The sequence below is a fragment of the Myxocyprinus asiaticus genome, chromosome 31, assembly GCF_019703515.2.
Source record: "Myxocyprinus asiaticus isolate MX2 ecotype Aquarium Trade chromosome 31, UBuf_Myxa_2, whole genome shotgun sequence".
In the NCBI taxonomy this organism is placed as follows: Eukaryota; Metazoa; Chordata; class Actinopteri; order Cypriniformes; family Catostomidae; genus Myxocyprinus; species Myxocyprinus asiaticus.
In genome coordinates, this window is record NC_059374.1 from 36,677,106 (window position 1) to 36,700,916 (window position 23,811).

Consider the following 23,811-nt stretch of genomic DNA (forward strand, 5'->3'; position numbering starts at 1 on the left):
GAGATTTTCAGGCTATGATTTTTACATGAAATTGCCATAATCTGTGATCAGAGTACAGTATGTTATATACTGTTTTTCTTCAGCTGGATTCTTTGGTGGACATTCAAAGCAATAGTTTACCCAAATATGAAAGGTCTGTCATCGTCTACTCACCATCATTTTGTTCCAAACTGATACGATTCTTCCGTGGAATGTAATTTTGAAACATATGTATAAAATAATGACCACATGTGAGATGAAGAGTTCAGTTATATCAGTAACCTTATAAAACATGGAGCAGGGGCGTCTCATGGGGGCAGCCATGTTAGCATCACATGACCAACTGAATACTACTTGCTTAATCTCAGTAACTGCCCTGTTATTGGACACTTTCATTCATGGTTTAAATTAATCCTGGTTTACTGTGCATAGTGAATTTCTACAATGGCACTGGTAACTGAAAACTACTGTGTTTAAATGATGTAGCATCCAGGCCACTAGGTCTCAGTGTAAGCCAATGTATGCCACTTTGACATACTTAAAAAAAAACTACTGAGTGCACCTTGTTTAAAATATCATAAAAGTGGTCAGTATAACTTGTGTGCTACATTACACGTCTACTGAACCAATATAATAGCTTTGTGTGAGCAACAGACCTAAATTTAAGTTGCCATTTGCTGAAAATCTTCGCGTTTGCCGTAGTTTGCTGCACATTTGAATATGCGCATACACAATTTGAAAGATAAGTGAATAATAAAATCATTTTAATTTTGGGGTGAAAAATTCCTTTTAACCCTTAAATACATACCTTGGGTCTTTAGTGACCTCATTCTACCCCCTCTACCTCATACATATATTGGAGTAATGTCTTCAACTCTTTAGTATTCCTTAACCTTTTTCTAATGAATATTGTAACAATAACAAAAATGCCAAAACTGCAAATAAATAAATAAATAATCTAATTGCTTAATTGCCAAAAGTGTACAGTTGTTAGGGACCTGAGATATGTTATAGTGTCGCAATATATATTTTAGCTTTCATAAATCATATTTATATGATTTTTTCATATCTATGTACTGTAAGTTTACATCACATGATATCTAATGCTTTGCTTACTACTGTACATAACAAATACCTACTTGCTATATTCCTACAAGTGACTACTATTTAATGTACATTTTCTGCTAAACAATGGCGAATTACAAGTATCCCAATGCATGTTTACATAGATATTACACATGCTGTTTGTTTCTTAAGGTGGCACTGTTGTTTCAGTGATTTACTTGATTAACATTTCACATTGCTATTTGACAAAAAAAGCAACGTGGATGTAAAAAAATAACAAGTGTACAACACATAAACAACTTGGCTATTGCCATTTAGGTGTACTACTGAAATTATTTAAGTTGTACGCCTATTTAGACTCAATAGGTGCCTTAAAAAAATATACTGTATATGTGTAGCTTATGTGTTATGTGTGGCTCAATATGTATTTTACAGCCAGTTGTGTCTCATAAAATTTCAGTGTGGAATTAATGAATCCCGTTCTATCATTTATTGCATCATCTCTTTAATAAGTTCAAAATTAAAATTAAAATATGAATTAAAAAAAAAAATACATTTTACTATTTTCTAATTGTCTTGAAAATTGTTCACTATTTGGGCATTTTTTAGATCAAATTGTGAAATACATATGTGCCAGGTTGCTGAAGACCTGAGGTACAGTATGAAACAATGATTAGCAAAACACCCATGCATTTAAGGCTTAAGAGTGCGATTTGTACAGGATAATTCTGAAATGTATTACCTACAATGTAGTATTCATAGTAATAATTTGTATACTATTTACTCTGCAGTGCTAAAAAAAAAATATGAATCTGTTGGCTCAGAACTATTTTAGATGAATATGTAATGCTGGTACAGCTGTTTAGCTTTGAGAAGCCTTCGTCCTTGGTTTCTGCTCACATAGTGCAAACATTTCAAAGTTCCCACTTTCTAATTTTGCCACATCAGCCCAAGTGGGTATTTTCAGAAATGTTAACACCACTGTTTTGGTTTTATCTCCTTTTTCTGCACAATGATCAACCTCATCTTCCATTGTTTTCATTGTATTAATTTGAGTATCACATTCATTACCATAATTGTATCCTTTCTTAAACGTTCGTTCTTAGCAACCCCCTATAACTGTCCTCTTATACTGTTATTTATCATGTTGTACCCTATTGTTTATCTCTCAGTTGGTGAATATGTAAGTGAGGCACTCCTGGTTCCAGATCGTTGCCGCTTTTTGCACCAGGAGCAAATGGACTCTTGCGAGAGCTACGTGTACTGGCACAACATTGCCAAAGAGGTGAAAAAAATTCCAGATCAAAAATTAATGTGGAAACTATATAGCCTGAAAAAGAATTATAAATGGAATTCAGCTTTAACAACTTAACATTTTTAATGGTTAGTCTGATGTAGCACTCCAACCCCATGCTGTGATCTATGATCCTCTTATTCTCATTTCCTGTCTCATCTCTCATATTGTATCTGTCTCTGTAGTATCTCCTGGTACTTCAGGTTTTCCCTTATGCATTTTGTAGGTCATTTCTCCTCCAGCACCTACTCTCAATAACAAAGGGAGGAAAAAGAAAAATGTACTTCAAACTCATTCAAAAGCATTCCTGTTGCAGTCATTCATCTTCAATGTCAAAATGAAACTGATTTAATGTGGTTCTTCTTTTAATCTCTCTCTCTCTCTCTCTCTCTCTCTCTCTCTCTGTCCCTCTCTAGGCTTGCACAGCTGATAGTCTGGAGTTGCATAGTTATGGGATGCTGTTGCCATGTGGTGACCGTTTCCGTGGAGTAGAGTATGTGTGTTGCCCCGGCAGGGCTGGAACAACTGGACGTGGTGAGACAGAGACAACAGATATTGTACAAGGAGAAACACCACCTCTTGTATCCAAGGCTGGAGAAAAAGTTACCACTAGGTATATAACTTTGTGGACCATTAATCTTAACCTCCTAAGACCCAAGTGTGACTGCTGTGTGCATTTTCCCTTTCTCTTTTTATTTGTAACTAGTAGCACCTAATAAACATAAATTCTAAAGCAAATAGTTTTTCGAAAAATATATGGCAACATATGTGGACAGCGGGACTAAGTTGTGAAATGTTAAATAATACCAAGCTATAGAAAGTCAAATATTTTGTATCAAATTGTTTGTGTTTCCAGGAGTGTTGGTTATTCATGTTTTTAAGACATTACAGATGTTACATCAGAAATTAGAATAATTAATTCTGATTCAAAGTATTGGCTAGCATCATCCAATCACTGCCAACCATATTAAAATAAAATTATACATTATAAATTCTAAATCTATGTACTGATTACCACTGTCCCATGTCTGCCAAACATGTTGAGTGGTCCAAATATCATTTGCAGCCTAAAACAAAACTTTTGGTCAGATTTTAGGAGTTAATGCACTATAGGATGCTCCCTTGCTTCCTATTTAGTGAAGGACTTAACCTCCATTGTGCTGTCTGTCTGCACTGGTCTCAAAACAGTTCAAAATGCACCTTATTTTCATCCTAACTCCATAGAAAGCTCTGAAAGCAAAATTATTCAGCTTTTGGATGAACCCATTTATTCTCAATGTGATAATGCACAGTGTTTATAGGATTTCCAAGGGAAAAATAAGCTTAAGTACACATTAGTTTACATTGTGTTTAGCAGCGTTGGCGTTTCACAATAAATTGCTCAGATTTTAAAAATAGCATATCAGTTGAAACTAGAGGCTCTAATCTTTTGACTCAAACAGGTTTCAATGTAAAAACTCAATTAGGTTTCTAACCAAATTTAGTTTTGTTGCTGTTTCTCCCAAAGACAAACTCGATCTTCGATCGCCGCCATGTTATTTTGTCACATGACTCTGCACATAGAAAGTTTAACCCTTTACTGACAGCCCAGAGTCTTCTGAACTGAGATCAGCCAGTTTAAATTAATTTAAATTATGCTTTGCATATAGCGAAGCCAAAATACAACGTCCACGCATTTGTACACGGGGTCGCAGACCAAACGCGTTCTTGCGTTAAAAAAAGCTTGATGCAACTTAATAAATATTTCAGGTATTCGAGACATGGTTTTAAAAGTTTTAGTTCTTTGTAACGTGACACGTCGTCTGAAAAACGTGGCACTCATGTGCAAGATGCTGAAAAAACAGTTTAACGCAGTGCCTGTTTACATTAAAAAAACAATGCAGATGGATGCAAAAATCGCATATGTTGTGAACAACACCTTACTCTTTTCAGTTGAACAATCCTTTATATGCAGTTGTTCTTTTGATTGGCTAATTGTCTAAGCTAGACTTTTTTTGGTTTTAAATTGTTTATTTATTTTACTTTGTAAAGGAACAATACCAAGTTACTTGCATCACATTGTCTACGTTCACATAGCAGAAGAATACAGTGTTACATACAGTTCTGTTCACACACAGTTTGGTTATAAACGAGAGTGACAACTGCATTCTGTAACCGAAGGGACATCTAAATTTAAGTTTTATTTTTTCAGTACTCACAACCGAATATTGAGATTTCAGTGAACCTGTGCGTATTCGATCTGCTCCTGTAAACTGTTGTATGAACAGACAATTATAGAGTCACTTCTGTCAGCAAATATGGTTGTGAATACTAAACACTGTGGACTGTGAACGTAAACATAATGATTTCAAAACACTATAAAAAAACTACTGCATTCAGTTCAGATCCACAATGCATGTCGACCAACAATTAATACTGTAAAATGTGTTAAAAGAGTGTTAATATATTAATGTAACTTCCTTAAACCAAGATCAAGACATTACTTTCAATTGCTTCCCACTCTAACAGTGTGAAAACGATGTCCCCCACACCCAGTCCCTCCCCCGAGACTGACATAGAGGAAGATGATATGGAGGAGGAAGAGGAGGAGGTAGTGGAGGAAGAGGCAGAGGAGGAAGAGGAAGAGGAGGAGGAAGGGAATGAAGAGGAGGCAGCTGAGGTAGAGGAAGCAGAGGAAGAGGAAGCCACCACAACAGTAAAAGACCAAGAGGAGTACGAGTACCCTATCGATTCTCATTTCCAGCCCCAAGACTACATGGACAACATCTACTACGACAAGACTGCCAAAGCCTCCACCCAACCTCAGACACGGATGGACAACTGTAAGTTCTCAGTCTGCGTAAAACCTGGTATTTTTTGTTTTTGGCATGTACTGTAATCTAAGTCAACATGAAATCAAAACTGATCCTGTTTACTTGACTAATATACTTCCTGGTTTTAGCTCTCACAAGCTATTGGTGCCTATTAATCCAAAGAAAAAATGTTTGTCTTTGAACATGATGGACTTGATACCATGGTAATGCTTTGGTATATTATTGACTTTTTTCTACCTTGATAAAGTCATGTTTTTGGACATGTAGATAGATAGATAGATAAACATTGTAATACCATGTTTTTTTTGGACATGTACAGTACCATGATAATACTATATTTTTGGACATCTACCATAATACATGTACCATGGTACTACAATGTTTTCTGGACATGTAACATGGTAATACCATGTTTTGGACATGTACAATGGTAATAATATGTTTTTTGGACATGTACCATGATAATACCATGTTTTTTGGACATATACCATGGTAATACCATATTTTTGGACATGTACCATAATAATAATGCCATACTTTTTACATGTACCATGGTAACAACTTGTTTTTGGACATGTACCATGGTAATTACATTTTTTTGGACACATACCATGGTAATACAATTTTTTTTGTGATATGTACCATGGTAATACCATGTTTTTTGGACATGTGCCATGGTAATACAATGGTTTTTGGACATATACCATGCTAATACCAAATTTTTTACATGTACCATAATAATAATACCATGTTTTTTACATGTACCATGGTAATAACATGTTGTGGGACATGTATCATGTTAATACCATGTTTTTGGACATGTACCTTGGTAATACCATGCTTTTTAGACATGTACCATGGTAATAATATGTTTTTGGACATGTAGCATGATAATACCATGTTTTTTTGCACATGTACCATGGTATTCTTTGAAGTACCTTGTAGCATCATATATTCATACCATATTGATATGGTAATCGTTCAGTACCATGGTATATATTAAAAGTAGAATGGTATGACCATATATATCACTGTAACAGTTAAAGGACGGGCAAGGAGTAGGCGGAAACTGGCTGAACAGTCAATGTAACTTTTAATGTAAAACTCAATATTAACAAACACACATGCAACATGGCCACGTGCGTCTCTCTCTCGAACTGGCATCTTCGACCCCCCTTTTCTTGCTCTCCCACTGATCACCTGATTCAGCGCCGTTGATTGCACTGATTGCAACTGGACTGACTTACCCCCCCTCCCCCGCCATCTCTGGAGGAGAGACGCTGCCCTTCCGGCCGTTCTGTCAGCCAGTGGTCCACCCCGCCTCCTGGGAACCTGGGGGAGAGACGAGGGGAGGTGTGGGGAGAGGGAAAGGGTGAGCGGGAGACACACAGAGAGAGAGAGAGAGGAGAGAGAGAGAAAATTGCTTGCCGGTCCCCGAACACGCTGTCGCCCCGCCCCCAGCTGCTCCTCCGCCCTCTGGCGGACGACAGCTCGCTACTCCCCCGGCGGATGGCAGTGAGTCCTCCGGCCCCTGGCGGATGGAACCACTCCTCCCCTTCTTTGACGGATGGCAGCAGTTCCTTCGGCTCTTGGTGGCCAGCAGCGACCCCTCCATCCCCAGGCAGACAGCCACAGCTGCTCCTTTGGCAGATGGCAGCGGCTAGGACTCCGCAACAGCGCATCCCTCCTCCCTCCCGGGTTTCGGGCACCACTATAACAGTTAAAGGATTGGCAAGTAGAAGGCAGGAACCGGCTGAACAGTCAACGTAACTTTTAATGTAAAACTCAACATAAAACAAACATAAACAAACACGCACACATGCAACGTGGCCGCATGCGTCTCTCTCGAACTGGTGTCTCCGGTCCCCCCATCTCGCTCTCCCGTTATCACCACCACAGTACTTTTTTTGTAAGGGTAGTTTATCCTCTGGAGTCACTGGTCAGAGAAAAGACAATCTACCTCCTCAAATTCAGCTCAATCCGGTTTGATTTATTTCTGTAATAAAGTACTTCCAATTGCACATATACAGAGAATAACAGTAGCAAAAGTGTAGAGGCAATCAAAGCATCAATAAAGACAGAATAAACAAGCTTAGTGTATCTGGTTTATGTATTCTCAAACATAATATCTGGAACTCACTAGAGAGGTCATATTGTGTGCTGGTTATATCGGTGAATAATACTCAGCATATGAGAAAAGCATATTATGTCCATATTGTTTTTTTTACTCCAGAGAGGAATTAGGCTCATTAGTGAAGCACTGATGCTGGTAAATGTACAATATCAGACCTGACCAGCTCACTAACAGAGGTTAAACAGAATGTGTGAGGTTAAAGATGAAATGTATCCTCTTTAACTCCCTCTCAGATACATAATGCTAAATATTTAAAGATTACAGACTCCCTGCATTGATGCTGCTGAAGCCTCACTGATCTATAGTGATCTGTATCTTTCTCTTTTCCTTCTTTGATAGATTAATCGAGTGAATTATTGATTGGTTGATGATTAATTAACTCTCTCTCTCACTCTCTTTCAGCAGTGCCCACTCCTCGTCCTACAGATGGCGTGGATGTTTACTTTGAGATGCCGGGTGATGACAGTGAACATGCCAACTTCCTCCGTGCAAAAATGGACCTGGAGGAGCGGCGAATGAAACGCATCAATGAGGTGAGGGAGGTGGGACTTAACACATGGGAAACATTTTTAGAATATGTGTATAATTATAGGATCCATACATTTATGTGTTATAAGAAATCATGTGTGTGCAGATCATGAAGGAGTGGGCAGAAGCAGACAACCAGTCAAAGAACCTGCCCAAGTCAGACCGCCAAGCATTGAATGAGGTAATATAATCACAATATTAGCAGTTTCAGTCAAGTAGATAACTTTTACAGTTAAAAGGGGCTATATTCTATCCTTTGTAGCATTTTGTTTTTTCCTAATCTACTTAAAGTGTTATTTAAGGTCTCTTTAAAATAGATTTCGACATTTAAAATGGATTCGCTATCTAAATAAAACTACACATGCAATGCTTTATTGTTATAGCAGTGATTCATTCACTTAAAACTCTCTCTCTCTCTCTCTCTCCCTTCAGCACTTCCAGTCTGTTTTACAGACTCTTGAGGAGCAAGTAGCTGGTGAGAGGCAGAGGTTGGTAGAGACACACCTGGCTCGTGTGGTCGCCACTTTGAATAATAACCGTAGACTGGCCCTGGAGAGCTACCTGAGTGCTGTGCAGAGCGACCCACCACAGGTCTGCCTCTTTAACTAATAAATGCTGTTAAAACATTAGCTCAATAAAATATTTTCAAAAGAATTACTAAAAGAAAATGTATTAATTTAGAAGCACAGTATAAGCAAAAGAACATGATTTCAGAAGACAATTAATGCAGAACCATACTGGCACAGAATTATATTAGTATGTCTCATCCTAACTTAATATGCAGAGACAACTATTAGTAAGCCATTTGAAGGCTGATTTTCCCAAAAAGTGTAAAAATAAAAATTACAAATAAAAGTGGTGCTATTAAAATTTATTTGTTTGATTTGATTTTGACATAGCAAGATACAGGTTTTGCAGGCAATCAAAAATCTAATTCATTATCTTAATAATCAACATTACAATCATTAATAGTACATCAAGGATCTTTTGGCTGATTATTTGTCTTTTATACTGTTACGTAATTTAAAAAAAATACTCTTAAGTAATTTTTTGTTGTTTTTCATAGCTGATAGCATGTTGATGTAATATGGTAATACAGTTTTCTAATCCTCCTCCACTTTTCACTTTATCTTTTTTTCCTACTCACTCACACATGAACACAGCCGGACCGTGTGCTTCAGGCTCTGAAGCGTTATATGGCCGCAGAGCAGAAGGACCGAAGACACACTCTGCGTCATTACCAACACATCGAGTCTGCCGACCCGCAAAAAGCTGAGCAGATGAAATTTCAGGTTTGAAATTTTCACAGTGATCCAATTTAAAAAGCCCACTTTCAAATCCATATCTTTCAACCCTCCCATTCATCCTTTTATTTAACAGCTCACATTTGCAAACAACAAGACAAGTTTTCTGCTGCCACAAAGCAATAAAATCAAAGCTAATCAGAACATATTTGATGTATAATGTACAGTTAGATGGAGCAGGATTTTAGACCAATGAGATTTCAGTGTGGGTGGGGTTACTCAACACAAAACAACAGAAAAACCAAGTGACTGACAAAATATCTTGTTGATTGTTGCATCTTGTTTTCATGATAGGATTAATTGCTTCTTATATACAAATAAATACATTTCTGTTTTTAAAGGTGTACACTCACCTGCATGTGATCGAGGAGAGGATGAACCAAAGCCTTGCTCTGCTCTATAAGGTCCCCGGCCTGGCTGAGAAACTTCACGATGAAATCCGTAAGATCTCTTTGTTTTGTTTTATTTTGTTTTGATGCCAATCCTTTTGTGCAACAAAGACTCAACGATCTTTTTATTTCTCTATCACTTATTCTTATACTTATTCTATCTATCCATCCATCCATCCATCGTATGTAGAGGAGTTAGTGAGAACAGAAAGGGGGGACATTAGTGAACTCATGACCACTTCCTTCTCTGAGACACGCACCACTGAGGAGCTTCTTCCTGCTGAGAGTGAGGAAGAGAGAGATGATGAAGAGGAAGAGGACAGAGCCTTCCAGAACCGTCCATACCCTCCACGCATCGGTACTACATAACACACAGAACACATACATTGAAGGGAGGGCAACCAGCCTGTCTAAACGTATATCACAATGCCAGCATGTCAGACTCTTCAACTAATATAAGGAACCTTAAAAACTTTTAAACAAGTCTTCTAATGCTAAATATGCTTTATTTCCCACTTTGTTGTTCACTCTTCTCCTCTCTTGTTAACTACAATGAAGACCCCCAACCCAGCGACAAGAAAGGTGACTCATAGCTGTATTCACACTTCCAGTAACATATTATTTATTAGATAGATTGATCATTGTGATGTTTATTTGATGTTCATAAACTATGTTCGATTTAATAACTGTGGGGTCACTTTCCGTCTTTTCAAAGTTTCTTTAGTAGATGAGTACGACTACACCACATCTGAGAGAGGACCAACTTATGAGTATGAGGAAAAGGTAAGGGAAAAAACCCCTGCTCTGAAACGGACACAAAACAACACATTTAATATATACTGTATGTATTACTCAGCAATTTGTTTTGTTTTACTAGAGTAACTTAAAAGGAGGTGCAAATAATTCACATAGCACCCAGGCTTTCAGAAATGCTTATGTAGTTTTTACCACCAGAGGGAGTTCTGTACTGTTACAGTTGATCAGATCTGTTTCTAAATAAAAATGCATGCAGAATTTATACTTATTAATGCCAAATTGAGCTAAAACTTTAAATTGGAACTATCCCTTTACATCAGGGGTGTCAAACTCAGTTCCTGGAGGGCCGCAGCCCTGCAGAGTTTAGTTCCAGCCCTGCTCCAAAATGCCTCCTTGTAATTTTCAAGCACTCCTGAAGACCTTGATTAGCTGCTTCAGGTGTGTTTAATTAGGGTTGGAGCTAAACTCTGCTGGACTGTGGCCCTTCAAGAATCGAATTTGACACCCCTGATTTTCATAATCAACTCTAAGTGTTGCTGTGTTCCTCAGATCAACACCTCTGTAGAACTGAAGCAGGTGGTCTACAAGTCTCCAGGAATCCAGAGAGATGAGCTGGTGTGTATTTAAATACTTTCATTATGTCGAAACAATAACGTGCTGCTCATGACTCGCTAATACCCCACTCACGGAGGATATGTGAAACTGGTCTTAAGAATCTGCACAGATATTCAAGCTAATTAACTTAGACACTTTATTAACTAAATGTTAATAGATATGCTTAGTGCCCTATTGTACTGTAGGACTACTGAATTGCAACAACTCTTAACAGGTAGAAAAGATTCCTCTAAAATCAGACAGTAGATAACAAGGAGGGATGCCATTTTACTTTCAAAAATAAAGATATGTAAAAATATGCAAGTAAGGCTAAACAAATAAAGAGTCCTGAAGGTGAAGGTGTTTTTCAAGCTTCTTCTCTTCTTCCACAGCAGCCAGATGTTTTAGAGACATTTAACCGTGGTGCGATGGTGGGACTGCTGGTGGTTGCTGTGGCCATCGCCATGGTGATGGCTATCAGCTTGTTGCTAGTCCGCCGTAAGCCATATGGAACCATCAGCCATGGTATAGTAGAGGTGAGAGTTCAGCTGAAAGTCTAAAATGGCTTGTTTTGTAAGGCACTCACAAGGAGTATAACCCTGATGAGGCCGCAATGTTCTTAATATGATGACATTGTTTAAATACAGACTTTTTAACATTTTACCCCATGTGATTGCATTAGAGTTGGCTGTTACTTCTTCAAAGAGCACAATAGGACATACTGTAACAGCCAACTGCCCCGAGGCAACTTCCTGCTGCTATCTGTTTTTTTATATCTACCTTGTTTTGTATTCTGATATTTTGATTTGATAGGAAAAGAGCATGAAAACTGATTAACAGGGACAGTTTTGGCCTGAAGGAAGATTCATTAGTAATTTCTGTGGTTATCCATGGGCTGGTAAATGTTCTAATTTCACTCCCCAGTGATTGAGTAGTAAATTGGCGAAGAAGTACCGAGATCCTTCCATTGCGTGTTGAGAGTAAACGTTTGGTTTGACTCGTTGCGTTTAATGTGTTTTCAAAGTAGAGATCCATGCAATCCATTTGTCATTGAACAATGTCTCTTTTAATACCCTTTTTGCAGTTGTTGATCTGACACAACAAAAATAGAAATATTTCATTCTAACCACAAATAGCACGGATGCGGTAAAGAAGCCATGCTTGTTAATGTGTGCCCAACCAAAAAAAACTGAAACTCACTGGACTGCTGGTATTCTTAAAGAGACAGTACTGTTTTAGCACTTGGGCTAGGGCTAAAGGCCCCTATAAAACACATTGTTTTTCTTAAGTCGTGCGAATACATTTGTTATGAAGAATGTTCAAAGTTGGCTCACACTGACTGACCCAGTCACAATGTTGAGTAATTTGTTTATACAATACTTGAGATGTTATGAAATGTGATTGAAATTAACAGGAAATTGTGCAACTTTTTCTGAAGAAGTTATTCTGAATAGGCGTTATCTTAATTTGATACTCAAAAAAAACATCTTGCTGTTTCAAAATTATCTGCATTAGTTTAAAAAAAAATTGCACTATAAGTATTGCCCCTATATCTACACAATGTCACTATACCACTAAACTCTACAGTACAGTACTTGTTTCTAATTAGACAATCTCTAAATTCTGCTGTCAAATATGCTAACATTATAAAAAAATATTTGACAGCAGAATTTAGAGATTGTCTAATTAGAAACAAGTATTGTAATAAGAAAGAAGTATGTAATGGGAGATTATGTTCTACACATTTAAAAATACCTTTTTTAATACTGGTCACCCAAACGTGCAAGAATCTTAATGTCTTTTCTATGGAAAGCCTGTTCAGATGTGCTTGCCCTAGTGATTTTAGATTTGCTGAAGGCTAACTTGTTTCTGATTGGCAAATACGTTTCTGTTCATTAATCAACACCATTCCTTTATATTCACACTCCATTTTGAAACTATTCTCTTTATCTCCCTTTCTCTCCCCCTCATCTCCAAGCAGGTTGACCCCATGCTGACCCCAGAGGAAAGACAGCTCAATAAGATGCAGAATCACGGCTATGAAAACCCCACTTACAAATTCTTTGAGCAAATGAACTGAGGAGTAGTCTTCAGTGACAAGGCCATGCCCTCCCCCTTGCCTCCTGTTTTTGATCTGGGTTTCAATGGCAACCCCATCTCCCTTATACTGTATGTATGTCTATATGACCGATGTTAATGTACAACAAACCCGGCACGTGAATAGGGAGTTTGTAGTAAAACGTTTGCATACTACTCTCTCGTCAGGTGAGAAAACTAATAAACAGAATCCGCAGAACATAGAAAGCTCTCTCATCCCCGGTTTTTGCTTTCGTTTGTGAGGGTGTGGCCACGGCAAGCATGTTGGGTGTCCTTAAATGCCATTTAAAATCTTGGAAAGGTGCCCCACATGATTTCCATATGAATTGTGGGTTCAAAGAAGCTAAACCTGTTCTAGACTGGTTTGTTCTATTGTTTCTATTTTCAAAGCAGAGTTAATTTCATGGTGAAACTGTGATATGGATGAAATAATATATTTTTGAGTTCGCTAGGCCCTCCTAGACAAACTAATTATAGACTTAACTCATTTTCAAGACTTCAGACTGATAAAAGAACAAAGTTTGTATTCATAGATAACCATCTGACATTCTGGTAGATCATTAGTCTCCATCACACAATAAGAAATGTCTATCTGAATCAGTGTTTTTAAATGTACCACATACTACCCAAAAAGCGTAGAAATATTTTCTATCATTACTTCTTTAAAAGTAAATTCTAAGTAATCTGAAGTCCATAAACGTAAAGAAAAAGCATGCAAAATTTGGTGTATGATGCTATAACGTACTTGTGTTGGTCCTGTTTCTTGCTTTTTGATAAAAATGAAAAAATCACAGTGCAACAATGACGTGTACATAACTGAAGACGTAACTAAAATAGACGTTTCTATCATTAATTTGTATCGATGCAATGTGTGGACGTAAAGATGAGCTTGTGCTGCTCACACCGAAAGAGAAACATTTCCTAACATGGCTGAATGAAAACAGACTGTTGAATAAACCAGCACAAGAAAATGACACAATAACTTCTGACTGAATGTATCTTAGGTAGACATAGACTCCATCCGCGTTCCTCCTAACACACCACAGCGTTTTCTAGAATGCAGTTAGAGCATAGGTTAGTTAGCTTTGCTAAGCACTCAGTTTTCATATAGTAGTTCATCGCAGTTGATTTACATTTAGAGAGAGTTTGTGTTACATGACGGATACTAGTTTATTGTCATGTCTAAAAAGTGGTATGCTTGGTACAACTTGAATGACAAGTTCTGGTTCAAAGCCTGGTTTAATTTGCTGTACTCAAAGGTCATTCACTCCTAAAAAAACATCATACGTTTGTTTTTAATATTAGAGGGTTGTTGAGTTGTCTGTCTAATATATTTTTAGTATGATAGAAATTTTGGGTGTCTGTCTCGGTGACAATAACATAAATGCAACAATTTTACCGTTAGCTTGTTGTAGAGAGAACATTTGTTGCTCTGAATCTTTTTGTTAAAAGGAAGAATACATTTTTGAGGAGAACACAGTATCATTCTCTGTTATATTACATGACATATCAGTAAAAGTGAAACCAAAATGTGGTCCCAGTACGTTTTAATGTTTTTTTTTTTTTTTTCATAACTTCAAATCAAAACAACACTTTTATATAAACCAATCTCTAACCATTCCATCCTGTGAAATCTTAGCACATATTTATTTTAGTTCATAAATATACTGTTTTGTTTTTTTGTTTTTCTGATGTATGAGACACTAACAATTATGGCATGTTTTTTGTATTTGGTTACATTGCCTTTTTGTTTTCCTTTTTTCCTTTTGGAACACATGGGAATGCCCAAGGTACTCACTACATTGTTGGACAATAACCCACAGAATACATCTGTTAATTTATTCTGAAATTACCACATTTCTGTATCATGTTATTAGATGGAATCTTCTTGAGGCATACTGTACAGTACGTATAAGGCATGTATTATAACAGGTTGGACTGGCCTAATTCGACACATGGCACCATATGCTCATGACACTTACAGTAAAACAAAAAAGTGATGGTATAGTGGCCTGGTTTCAGTTGACCTGCTATTGTTTTGATCGCTCTGCGACGAGTATTTATGAATTGTGATGAGTTTCAAGCTTCCATTGATGTGGATTGATGCCCTAATTTAGGACTTTTTATGTAAGGTGTTACCAAGATTTCTTATCAGCATCAGGAAGATTTAGGACAGTGTATTCTGTAGGGATAAAATTTAAGTTTGTATGTATATATTCTTTTGGCTGAGATGACCCCCTCCTCTATATGGCAACCCCTCCCTCTCTTATCCTAAACCAATAGAAATGTAAACAAAGTTACGGATGTTTTAACTGCTGCATTATTGCCTTTTTCAATGCTGTGTTTTGGATGTAAATTATATGTATTTTTTATTTAAGTCAATATTAATTGGAGTTTGGGTCATTCTGTAGATTTGGAGTATCCTGCATTGGATTGTAAACATTGAATGGGTCTGATTAACATCATGCTTTAAAATTAAACCAACTATTTATCTGGGGTGTGAAACCAAGCACAACTGTATCCAAATTGATTCATTCTAGTCCATTCTAGAGGTCATCGTTTTTTTGTTTTTTGTTTTTTTTGTTTTTTTTTATTATATTTTCTTTTTTTTATGTCTTGCCGAATTAAGAATAAATAAAGTGAAAGCCAATAAGATGGGAACACATTTAGCCAAGATCTATTCTGGAATGTTTTTAACATCCAATATGCCCCAATGTTATCTTACAAATGATAAATAGCATATTAAAATATTCAAGGTTCAGCTTAATAATGTAAATGTCATTTTGGAAATTTGGTAAACTGGTGCTTCAAAGGCTTTCACAGAATTGGTCTGTGTTTCAGATGTCATTAAAATACCGAAACCAATGCAGAGAAATAAGCTGATTGCTAATAAATCTGAATTTCACCAAAGACATGTTCTGGACATGATTGGAAGGTTAAACAATGTGTCATGTTTTAATTAAATCAATTGACATGGATTGAAAGAGCAAGCAATCTGTGAACTGATCTGGCTTGTTGTACTTGCATTAAAATGATAATAAAATTATAAATGACCCACAGAATTTGACTATGCTTTTAACTTTTTTTTTTTTTAACAAATTACAGAGTGGAAAAAGCCTCATTGTTGCCTGTGTGTGTGTGTGTCTGTGTGTGTGTGTGTGTGTGTGTGTGTGTGTTGGAAGTTATCGTAAACAGAACAGAGCTTCATGTGATGTCTGTGTTACTTAATCCACTGCAGAAAACAAGCTGTTATTAAACATTTTAGTATGTCAGATAACAAAATAATACATTTATCTAAAAGATGTGAACTGGCCATGCTCATTGAGTTTCCTTTTAATGGTTTCTCTTTTACCATTATTTATTTAATTTATTTTTTAATTTATTTTTTTAGCTATTGCCATTGTTTATGTGACTAAAACCACTCTAATGCTAACTAAAGCGTTGTCATAGGAGCAGAAGCTCTTTGCATATCCTGTCAGAGAAACACACAACCACAGCTTTGGTTTTCAAAGCTGGCGGAATATTGTTAATTGACACAAAGTGAAGACAATAACAATTATGCAAATATGACTGAATTGTTTTATTTGTCAGTCCTTCTTTTTATTGTTTTTTGATCTATTCCAATTTTTTTTTTTTAAGAAGCTTAAAAGAGAGAGAAAAAAAATCCTTTTGAATTGCATCCACTCTTCATCTATTTCTGTCACACAATTAAAAACTTCCACTCTCAATAAGAAAAGAACAAAGTAAAGACAAGTAGTTTTGAAACTGCCTTATTTACATACGGCTTACAATGTTACAACACAGTACAACATTTTTGTTTCAGGGTACTCACAACGTATGTTGTTGTTGGTTCTTTTTAGTTTAAATGGCTGTAAATGTTTCCATTCTGGAAACATTTACAGCCATTTAAACTAAAAAGAACCAACAACAACATACGTAGCCTGAAACAGTGCACCACACAAGCAGGGCCAGAATCTAAAAAGTTGCACACATTTTTTGATCTGCCACAATTAGCTAGAGAAGAACAGCCTGAGGTTGGAGATGAGCTAGGTAAGGGGAAAGTACATACATAGACAGGAAACACCGAATGTGGTGTCTGATTATCTACATCAAATGTACAGTAAGCCATCCAGCCCCAAACTCATTCCATTGGTTGAGCCACAGTTTCACTTTTTGGTGGAAACAACCTAATACAGGTAGCTTACTTGTAGTTGTCTCTGCAAATTGAGCTGGGATAAGAGAAAGTATCAAAATTAAAAATATATATACACATTTCAACTTTAAGGTTCAAAGAAGACATAGGTTATCTCAATTAACTATTAACTCCCAATTATTTTACATTATAACATGTTCTACCTTAATACTCAGTTCTGATTGGCTGGAATGTGTGTTAAAACCATTTATAAAATGGATAGTTCTGGTCCTGGATGCTGATTGGTCAACAGCTGTGCTTTATTTAAGCAATAAGGCATGAGAGGCTGTGCTATATTGTAAATATAGTCATGGCTGAAGGGCTTTGTTTGGCATAACACGAAGCAGAGTGCCTGCAACCAGGGGTGTGAAAAGTACTCAGAAAGTATACTTAAGTGAAAGTATGGATACTGAGTGAAAAGTTTACTCAATTAAAAGTCCAAGTATCTAGCCAAAAACATGCTTGAGTGAAAGTAAAAAAGAATTCACATTAAATTGTACTTAAGTATTAAAAAGTAAAAAGTTACTTTTTTCCTAGCTAGAATGAAATCAAGAGAGAAGATTGTGTGAGAGAGGATGTTGGGAATTCAATCTTTTGCAACCTGGTCATAAAATCATGTTACAATAACTACATTTTTGCAAAATGATCTTTCTGTGGACTGTTGTACATAACACGGCAATTTCCTGGTGGAATGAACACTAGAGGTGCTAAATTATTAATAATTAATTTGAATCCCTTTCACTCAAATCTCGAGTAAAATGGCAGATTATCAGTTCATAAACACTTACTTTTCAATTTGTTCCTCGCACAATGCTATCTTATGACATCTAAACACTTTTACAATAGCGCATGACTCAATTTAACAAACCAACTACATTTACAAGCTTGTTTAAGTGTGATCAGATTGCATGGAAGCTCAGCTAATAGAGTGTTGCATATGTGATACAAAGGACCGGTAAGAGTACTGAAAGCACGTGAGTCAAAACGTGAGCCGAAAGTGTCATAGAAGCACAAGCACCACAAAATGACATGGTCGCTTCAGAAATTGTGTTTTTTTCTGATACTATTGGTTAGGTTTAGGTTTAAGGTTTTGGGTTTTGGGTTTTGCCACAGTCACGCACTGTTCGTAGCATGAGAGAAGGCACTCACAAATCGCGATGTCAGAGCATCCAGCCCCTTGAGACCTAGAGAAACATAAAAAAGTAAATAAAAAATAATTAAAAATAAGCTTTAAAGAAAGTTAGTAATGTTTTTGGTTTTGTGAATTGTTTTCTGAGGTTTGCTACCAAATCTTGCTGTTGAGCAGATGGATGAATACAATAAAATAATTAATATTTACTCAGATTCCATTTTTATTACCATTATAATCGTCATTATCATTGCTGGTTTTATAGTTATTTTTTTTAATTTAATAGTTCCCTAACAAAAACAACAACAATAATATTTCAAGTTCAAATTCATAGATATGATTTAAATATGAAGGCAAGTGTAGAAATAAATGATGTACACATTTAATTACAAAACCCCTTTGTTTTTATATACTGTATATTTGCAATGTGAATGATCATTTCATAACTGTCCAATCTGTAGAAGTAGCAGGTGTTTAGAATAAAGTTTAGGACAAAAACCGTCAGTGTTTCTCACTTCGTGTTCATAGTTTTGAATGAATGCATCACATTCAGTCAGGTGGTCACATATGGGCTAGTCGCACAAATATTTGAGCATATCCGAAGCTCATATTAGATCCGAAATTCTGCCTCTACAGATGATTAGAACTCCACACAGCCACCATGTGACACTCAGTCGCTTGTCAATCTGTCATTTGTCGGATGCAGTGAAAAGGTGGCTTCAGTCCAGTAAGACGAAAGAAAATGATCTGCAAAAATGTAATGAGTAATTTTCAAGTTTAAATAAAATTGTAAGGAGTAAAAAGTAAAAAAAATTCTTTGGAAATGCAATTAAGTAAAAGTACATGTATTCCGTTTAAATTGCAACTGAGTAAAGTACAAATCCCCCAAAAAAATACTTAAGTATTTTTACTCAATTACTTTACACCCCTGCCTGCAACCCCTTTCAGCTGTGACTTTATTCACAATTTGCACTATCTCAGGTGCCTTGTTGCTTTTATTCACCTTATTCCGCTCCACCCCTTTTCTGCGCTCTGCTCTTCCGAATTTTGTCATCTAACTTCCTGTTTGTATTGAAGTGTACTGAAAAGAGTCGATCAAACTGGATTACGTGTGGGAGCACAGAAAGTATTTTTCCCCAAGAGGTGATGGTGTGAGTCTATACCACCCCTTTACTACATGAAAATGCTTTTGAGGTGTTTTTTCTGTCACTGTAAATGCTCGTTATTTCGACACCCACAGAGGTAAATTGGACCTGGCTGATCATATTCAGACAGCTATGACACACTGCACTTTTTCATGATACAAGTGTTTAATTGCCCAGCAGCCATATCACCCTGTAGCTCAAGACCGGTTGCCCACTGAAGCTAAGCAGGGTTGAGCCTGATCAGTATCTGGATGGGAGACCTCCTGGGGAAAACGTCTTGGTTACGTGAAACGTAACCCTGTTTCCCTGAGTGGGAATGAGATGCTGTGTAATCACATTGAGACATACCCTGAGTGTCATGTGGTCTGAAGCACTTCAATCATGCCAACTTATTGGCTGGTGGCGCTTAAGCGACGTCCCTAGGGAGCTGCTTCATAAAAGCACTCGCTTTGGACCATCGAGTCAGATTTTCTGCACGAAGGCATGAGCCTATGCAGCTGCTAGAGAGTATGGCCAGCTTGTGCAGTGTCTCGTTCCCACTCAGGGAACCAGGGTTACGTTTCATGTTACCTAGACGTTCCCTTTCGTAGGAACTCGAGCTGCGTAATCGCATTGGGAACAATATAAATTGACGCCATGTGAAAAGTAGCTGCCAACTGTCTATGCCCATGTGGCAAGCATATAGCGGTGCACAAGTGAGCTAAAGTGTCTGAATAAAACAACAGATAAATCCCATAAAGGAACACAGACGGGATGAAAAGGTCTAAGCCTGCGTACCTCGCGCATAAAACAAGAGAATGTCTACCGACAGAGACTCCATTGATAAGCGCATACTATAGTGGCAACATAGACTTTAAGTGTTGCCGGGGCAACCCCGACCCCAAAACACTTGTAAAAAATCCAGCACTGTACCGACAGGGATTTTCACCTTGCGCTGTACACCAAGAAGCAAAAATATTCCACTTGATCATATAGAGCTTCCTAGTTGATGGAGCTCTAGCATTCAGAATGGTATCAATCAAAGTGGGGGACAACCCATAATTAAAAATAGTGCTCCATTGAGGGGCCATAACCATAACTTCCACAAGTCTGGCCGGGGGTGCCAAATGCTGCCCCAAGCCTGAGACAGCATGTCTGTTCTGAGTGCAATATCCCAAGGCTCCAGTGGCGCAATCGGTTAGCGCGCGGTACTTATACAGCAGTACAAAGCAGAGCAATGCCGAGGTTGTGAGTTCGAGCCTCACCTGGAGCAGAGTTTTGGGGGCAGTGGTAGCTCAAGTGGTTAAGGCTCTGGGTTACTGATCAGAAGGTCGGGGGTTCAAGCCCCAGCACCGCCAAGATGCCACTGTTGGGCCCTTGAGCAAGGCCCTTGACCCTATCTGCTCCAGGGGCGCTGTATCATGGCTGACCCTGCACTCTGACCCCAGCCTAGCTGGGATATGTGAAAAAGAAGAATTTCACTGTATATGTGCAAATGTATAATGTGTGATAAATAAAGAAAATTAATTATAAAAAAAAAATTAATTAAAAGGCATTTCCTCCAGGAGAAAGACCAGAGTCAAAAACCATACTTGAGATGCCAAACGGTGCCACTAATAGAAGCCGAACCCAATCCTTCCGAACTCTCTGCAGAACTGAGTGCAGCAGACTGACTGGTAGGCACGTGTAAAGATGTGTTGTCGGCCACTGATGTGTCAATGCATCGATGCCCTGTGGTGCCAGGGGTGAGAGGGAAAACCAGAGGGGACAGTGTGACATCTCGCTCGAAGCGAACAGGTCTACTTCCACTCTGCTGAACCTTCTCTAGATTTGTTCCATAATCTTAGGATGTCCACTCCCTGCATATCAAGCTCTGTCTGGACAGGAGAGCTGACCCCAAATTCAACCAGGACATGCATGGCTTGTAGAGACAGCACATTGTCCTGTGCCCACAGAAGAATGCAACTTGCCAGTCTCAGCACGGCATGAGAACGCACTCTTCCCTGGCGATTGATGTAGGACACCACCGTCCTGTTGTCTGACCGGATGAGGACATGGCTGCCCTGAATCTCTGGGAGGAAAATCTTTAATGCCAGCAGCACCGTGAACATCTCCAGACAGTTAATGTGCCAATATTTCCACTGGCCCGTCCAAACCCCATAGGCTGGATGACCCTCATATACAACACACCAGCCTGTGGAGGAGGCGCCTGTCAATATAATTTTGCGGCGACACACCTGTCCCAACGGAACGCCCGACATCAAAAGGAGGGTCTGTTTACATGTTAACAGAGTAACAAACATGTGTCACTTTGAAGAGAAGGAACGCATTTGTAAGTGGTTGAAGTCCTTTTGTGGAGTTCATTCAGCACTGAAAAAGGTCTCGCATGCAACTTGCCCAAGGGAATGACAGTGGAAGCCATGATCATGAGCCCAAAAAGCCTGTGAAATTTTCTCGCAGGGAGAATACCTCCCACTCTGAACATTGCTAGACACTGCCGAAATGACAGAACATGAACTGGAGACAGACGCGCCTGCATCGCTCGCAAATCCAGCTCCACCCCTAGAAACAGAGTCTGTTGCCTTGGATAAAATGGCTGAGAATGACATCTCAATGTTGGGCAGCCAAAGCCTCCGAGTGGGCAAACACCAACCAATTGTCTAAATAATTCAAAACACGGATGCCTTGAAGCCTCAAGGACATCAAAGCTGCATCCATGCATTTTGTGAAAGTGCGTGGTGCCAGTGCAAGTCCGAACAGAAGGATGCAAAATTACCCCCTGAAAATAAATCTGAGAGAGTGTCTGTGCTTCGCCTGTGCTTCGGCGCAATCTGATTATGGAAATAAATGTCCTTCAAATCTATTATCACAATCCAGTCCCCTGGCTGCACTTGACATTATTTGCTTCTGAAATGACATTCCATTAGAGCGAAATTCAAACTTCTCAAAATACAGAATGGGACGGGATCAGAAAATAATGGCTGTAAAAGCTGCATTCTCTCTGAGAAGGGGGAATTTCCTCTATTGCTCCTTTTTCTAAGAGATAGTGAATTTCCCAAATCAAAAACGGGGCTTCCCAAACAGAAACATCTGTCGGAACAACCCCATTGAACACCGGTGGAGCCCGCCTGAATTGAATTACATAACCATGCTTTATTGTTCAAAGAACCCAGTTCGAAATGTCCTACAGCTGCTGCCAAGCCGACAGACAGGCAGACAGAGGGATTAATGCATAGCTCTTGCCTGCAGCGTGACCTGTAACCACTAGATGGTGTGCTTGGCTTACTTTTGGCGACTACCCCAGAACCAGCGGCACAGCGGAGGGAAGCATTCACTCCTCCAATACTGTGGCTGGTTGAAGGGAATTTGATAATATTTTTGCCTTTATTGTATTTAGGTATAAATGATGGGCGCCCTGAAATGTATCTACAGCAGGGACGCTGACAGAATAAACCTTTTCCCTGGTATTTTATGTGGTGCCTTATGTGTGCAGAGCCCGCTCTAATGAAGGGCATAAATGAAGCGTGTTCGGCGCTAGAGAAAATATTCAAGAATACAGTGCAGAAAGATCAGATATGATGTAACCAGCACTGTTGTTTTGTCACGCTGCTCACTAGAGACGATGAGGGTGCAACCATCGTCATGATGTCTTGCAGTCCGGATGGAATCAATCTGGGGTCCGGACCAGGAACGCGGTGACTGGCGTAGCGGGGACATAAGCAACTTCATACAGTCCCAAAGCTAGGAAACAGCTTGCCCCTTGCTGCTGTCAATTCTACAATCCACCTCGCGAGCGTGGCGCTCGGCTTCCATAGGAAGAAACTGAAAGCGCTCACTCACCTTCGCTCACCACACACCAGTGGAAATGTACGATAAGAAAGCTGAACTGCTTGCGTATTTGACAACATGCACCTGATCGTCTCTAGATGTAGAACACAGGCTAAATATAGAAAATTACTCAAAAGCTTATCATTGATATCGTGGAGTTTTTTTAATAGAGATAAATATCGAGATCATTTTATCGCCCAGCCCTACATATGACTACTGACCATGTAAGCTACATATTATTATCCAGACCTTTGCTGGGAAGGAAATGTAGAGACCTCTTGGAACTTTAATTGAATACCCTTGCGCTAAGTTCTTAGTCCCTTACTAAGATAACACTTTATTTTGATAGTCCCCCTACAGATATTCAACTGACTATAAGTGACTTATCAACTGACTTGCTATAGTAAACAGTGTTTCAACAAACATTCAGTAGACATTCAGTATTCTCTGAATTTCAAACAGACTATCAACAGATGGTCAATTCCAATACTGATAATAACACTATTCATAGTCATTGTTTTGTCCAAAAATTTTAATGAACTGATGTTCTCAACAATGATGTAAGTAGAACATTAATAAAGATCT

The 23,811-nt window shown here is 38.3% G+C and overlaps 1 protein-coding gene and 1 non-coding gene across 7 annotated transcripts in view; both read left to right on the forward strand.

Moving 5' to 3' along the window:
• LOC127422360 (amyloid beta precursor like protein 1-like) overlaps positions 1–16,015 on the forward strand; it is a 75,625-nt gene extending 59,610 nt beyond the window's left edge. For 2 of the 6 annotated variants that reach the window (XM_051665816.1, XM_051665822.1), the window contains 14 exons: positions 2,217–2,329; positions 2,755–2,951; positions 4,847–5,160; positions 7,688–7,818; positions 7,920–7,994; positions 8,246–8,404; positions 8,977–9,105; positions 9,459–9,558; positions 9,697–9,864; positions 10,065–10,088; positions 10,222–10,289; positions 10,812–10,877; positions 11,249–11,392; positions 12,835–16,015. In XM_051665816.1, coding sequence (XP_051521776.1) covers positions 2,217–2,329; positions 2,755–2,951; positions 4,847–5,160; positions 7,688–7,818; positions 7,920–7,994; positions 8,246–8,404; positions 8,977–9,105; positions 9,459–9,558; positions 9,697–9,864; positions 10,065–10,088; positions 10,222–10,289; positions 10,812–10,877; positions 11,249–11,392; positions 12,835–12,936 — 1,790 coding nt within the window. In that variant the 3' untranslated portion in view covers positions 12,937–16,015. The remainder of the gene's footprint in view (positions 1–2,216; positions 2,330–2,754; positions 2,952–4,846; positions 5,161–7,687; positions 7,819–7,919; positions 7,995–8,245; positions 8,405–8,976; positions 9,106–9,458; positions 9,559–9,696; positions 9,865–10,064; positions 10,089–10,221; positions 10,290–10,811; positions 10,878–11,248; positions 11,393–12,834) is intronic. The other 4 variants (XM_051665818.1, XM_051665819.1, XM_051665817.1 and 1 more) reach the window with 4 other exon arrangements.
• Positions 16,016–20,577: 4,562 nt separating this feature from the next.
• trnai-uau (transfer RNA isoleucine (anticodon UAU)) lies at positions 20,578–20,671 on the forward strand. The gene is made up of 2 exons: positions 20,578–20,615; positions 20,636–20,671. It is a non-coding gene; the product is annotated as a tRNA-Ile (tRNA).
• The last annotated feature ends 3,140 nt before the right edge of the window (positions 20,672–23,811 follow it).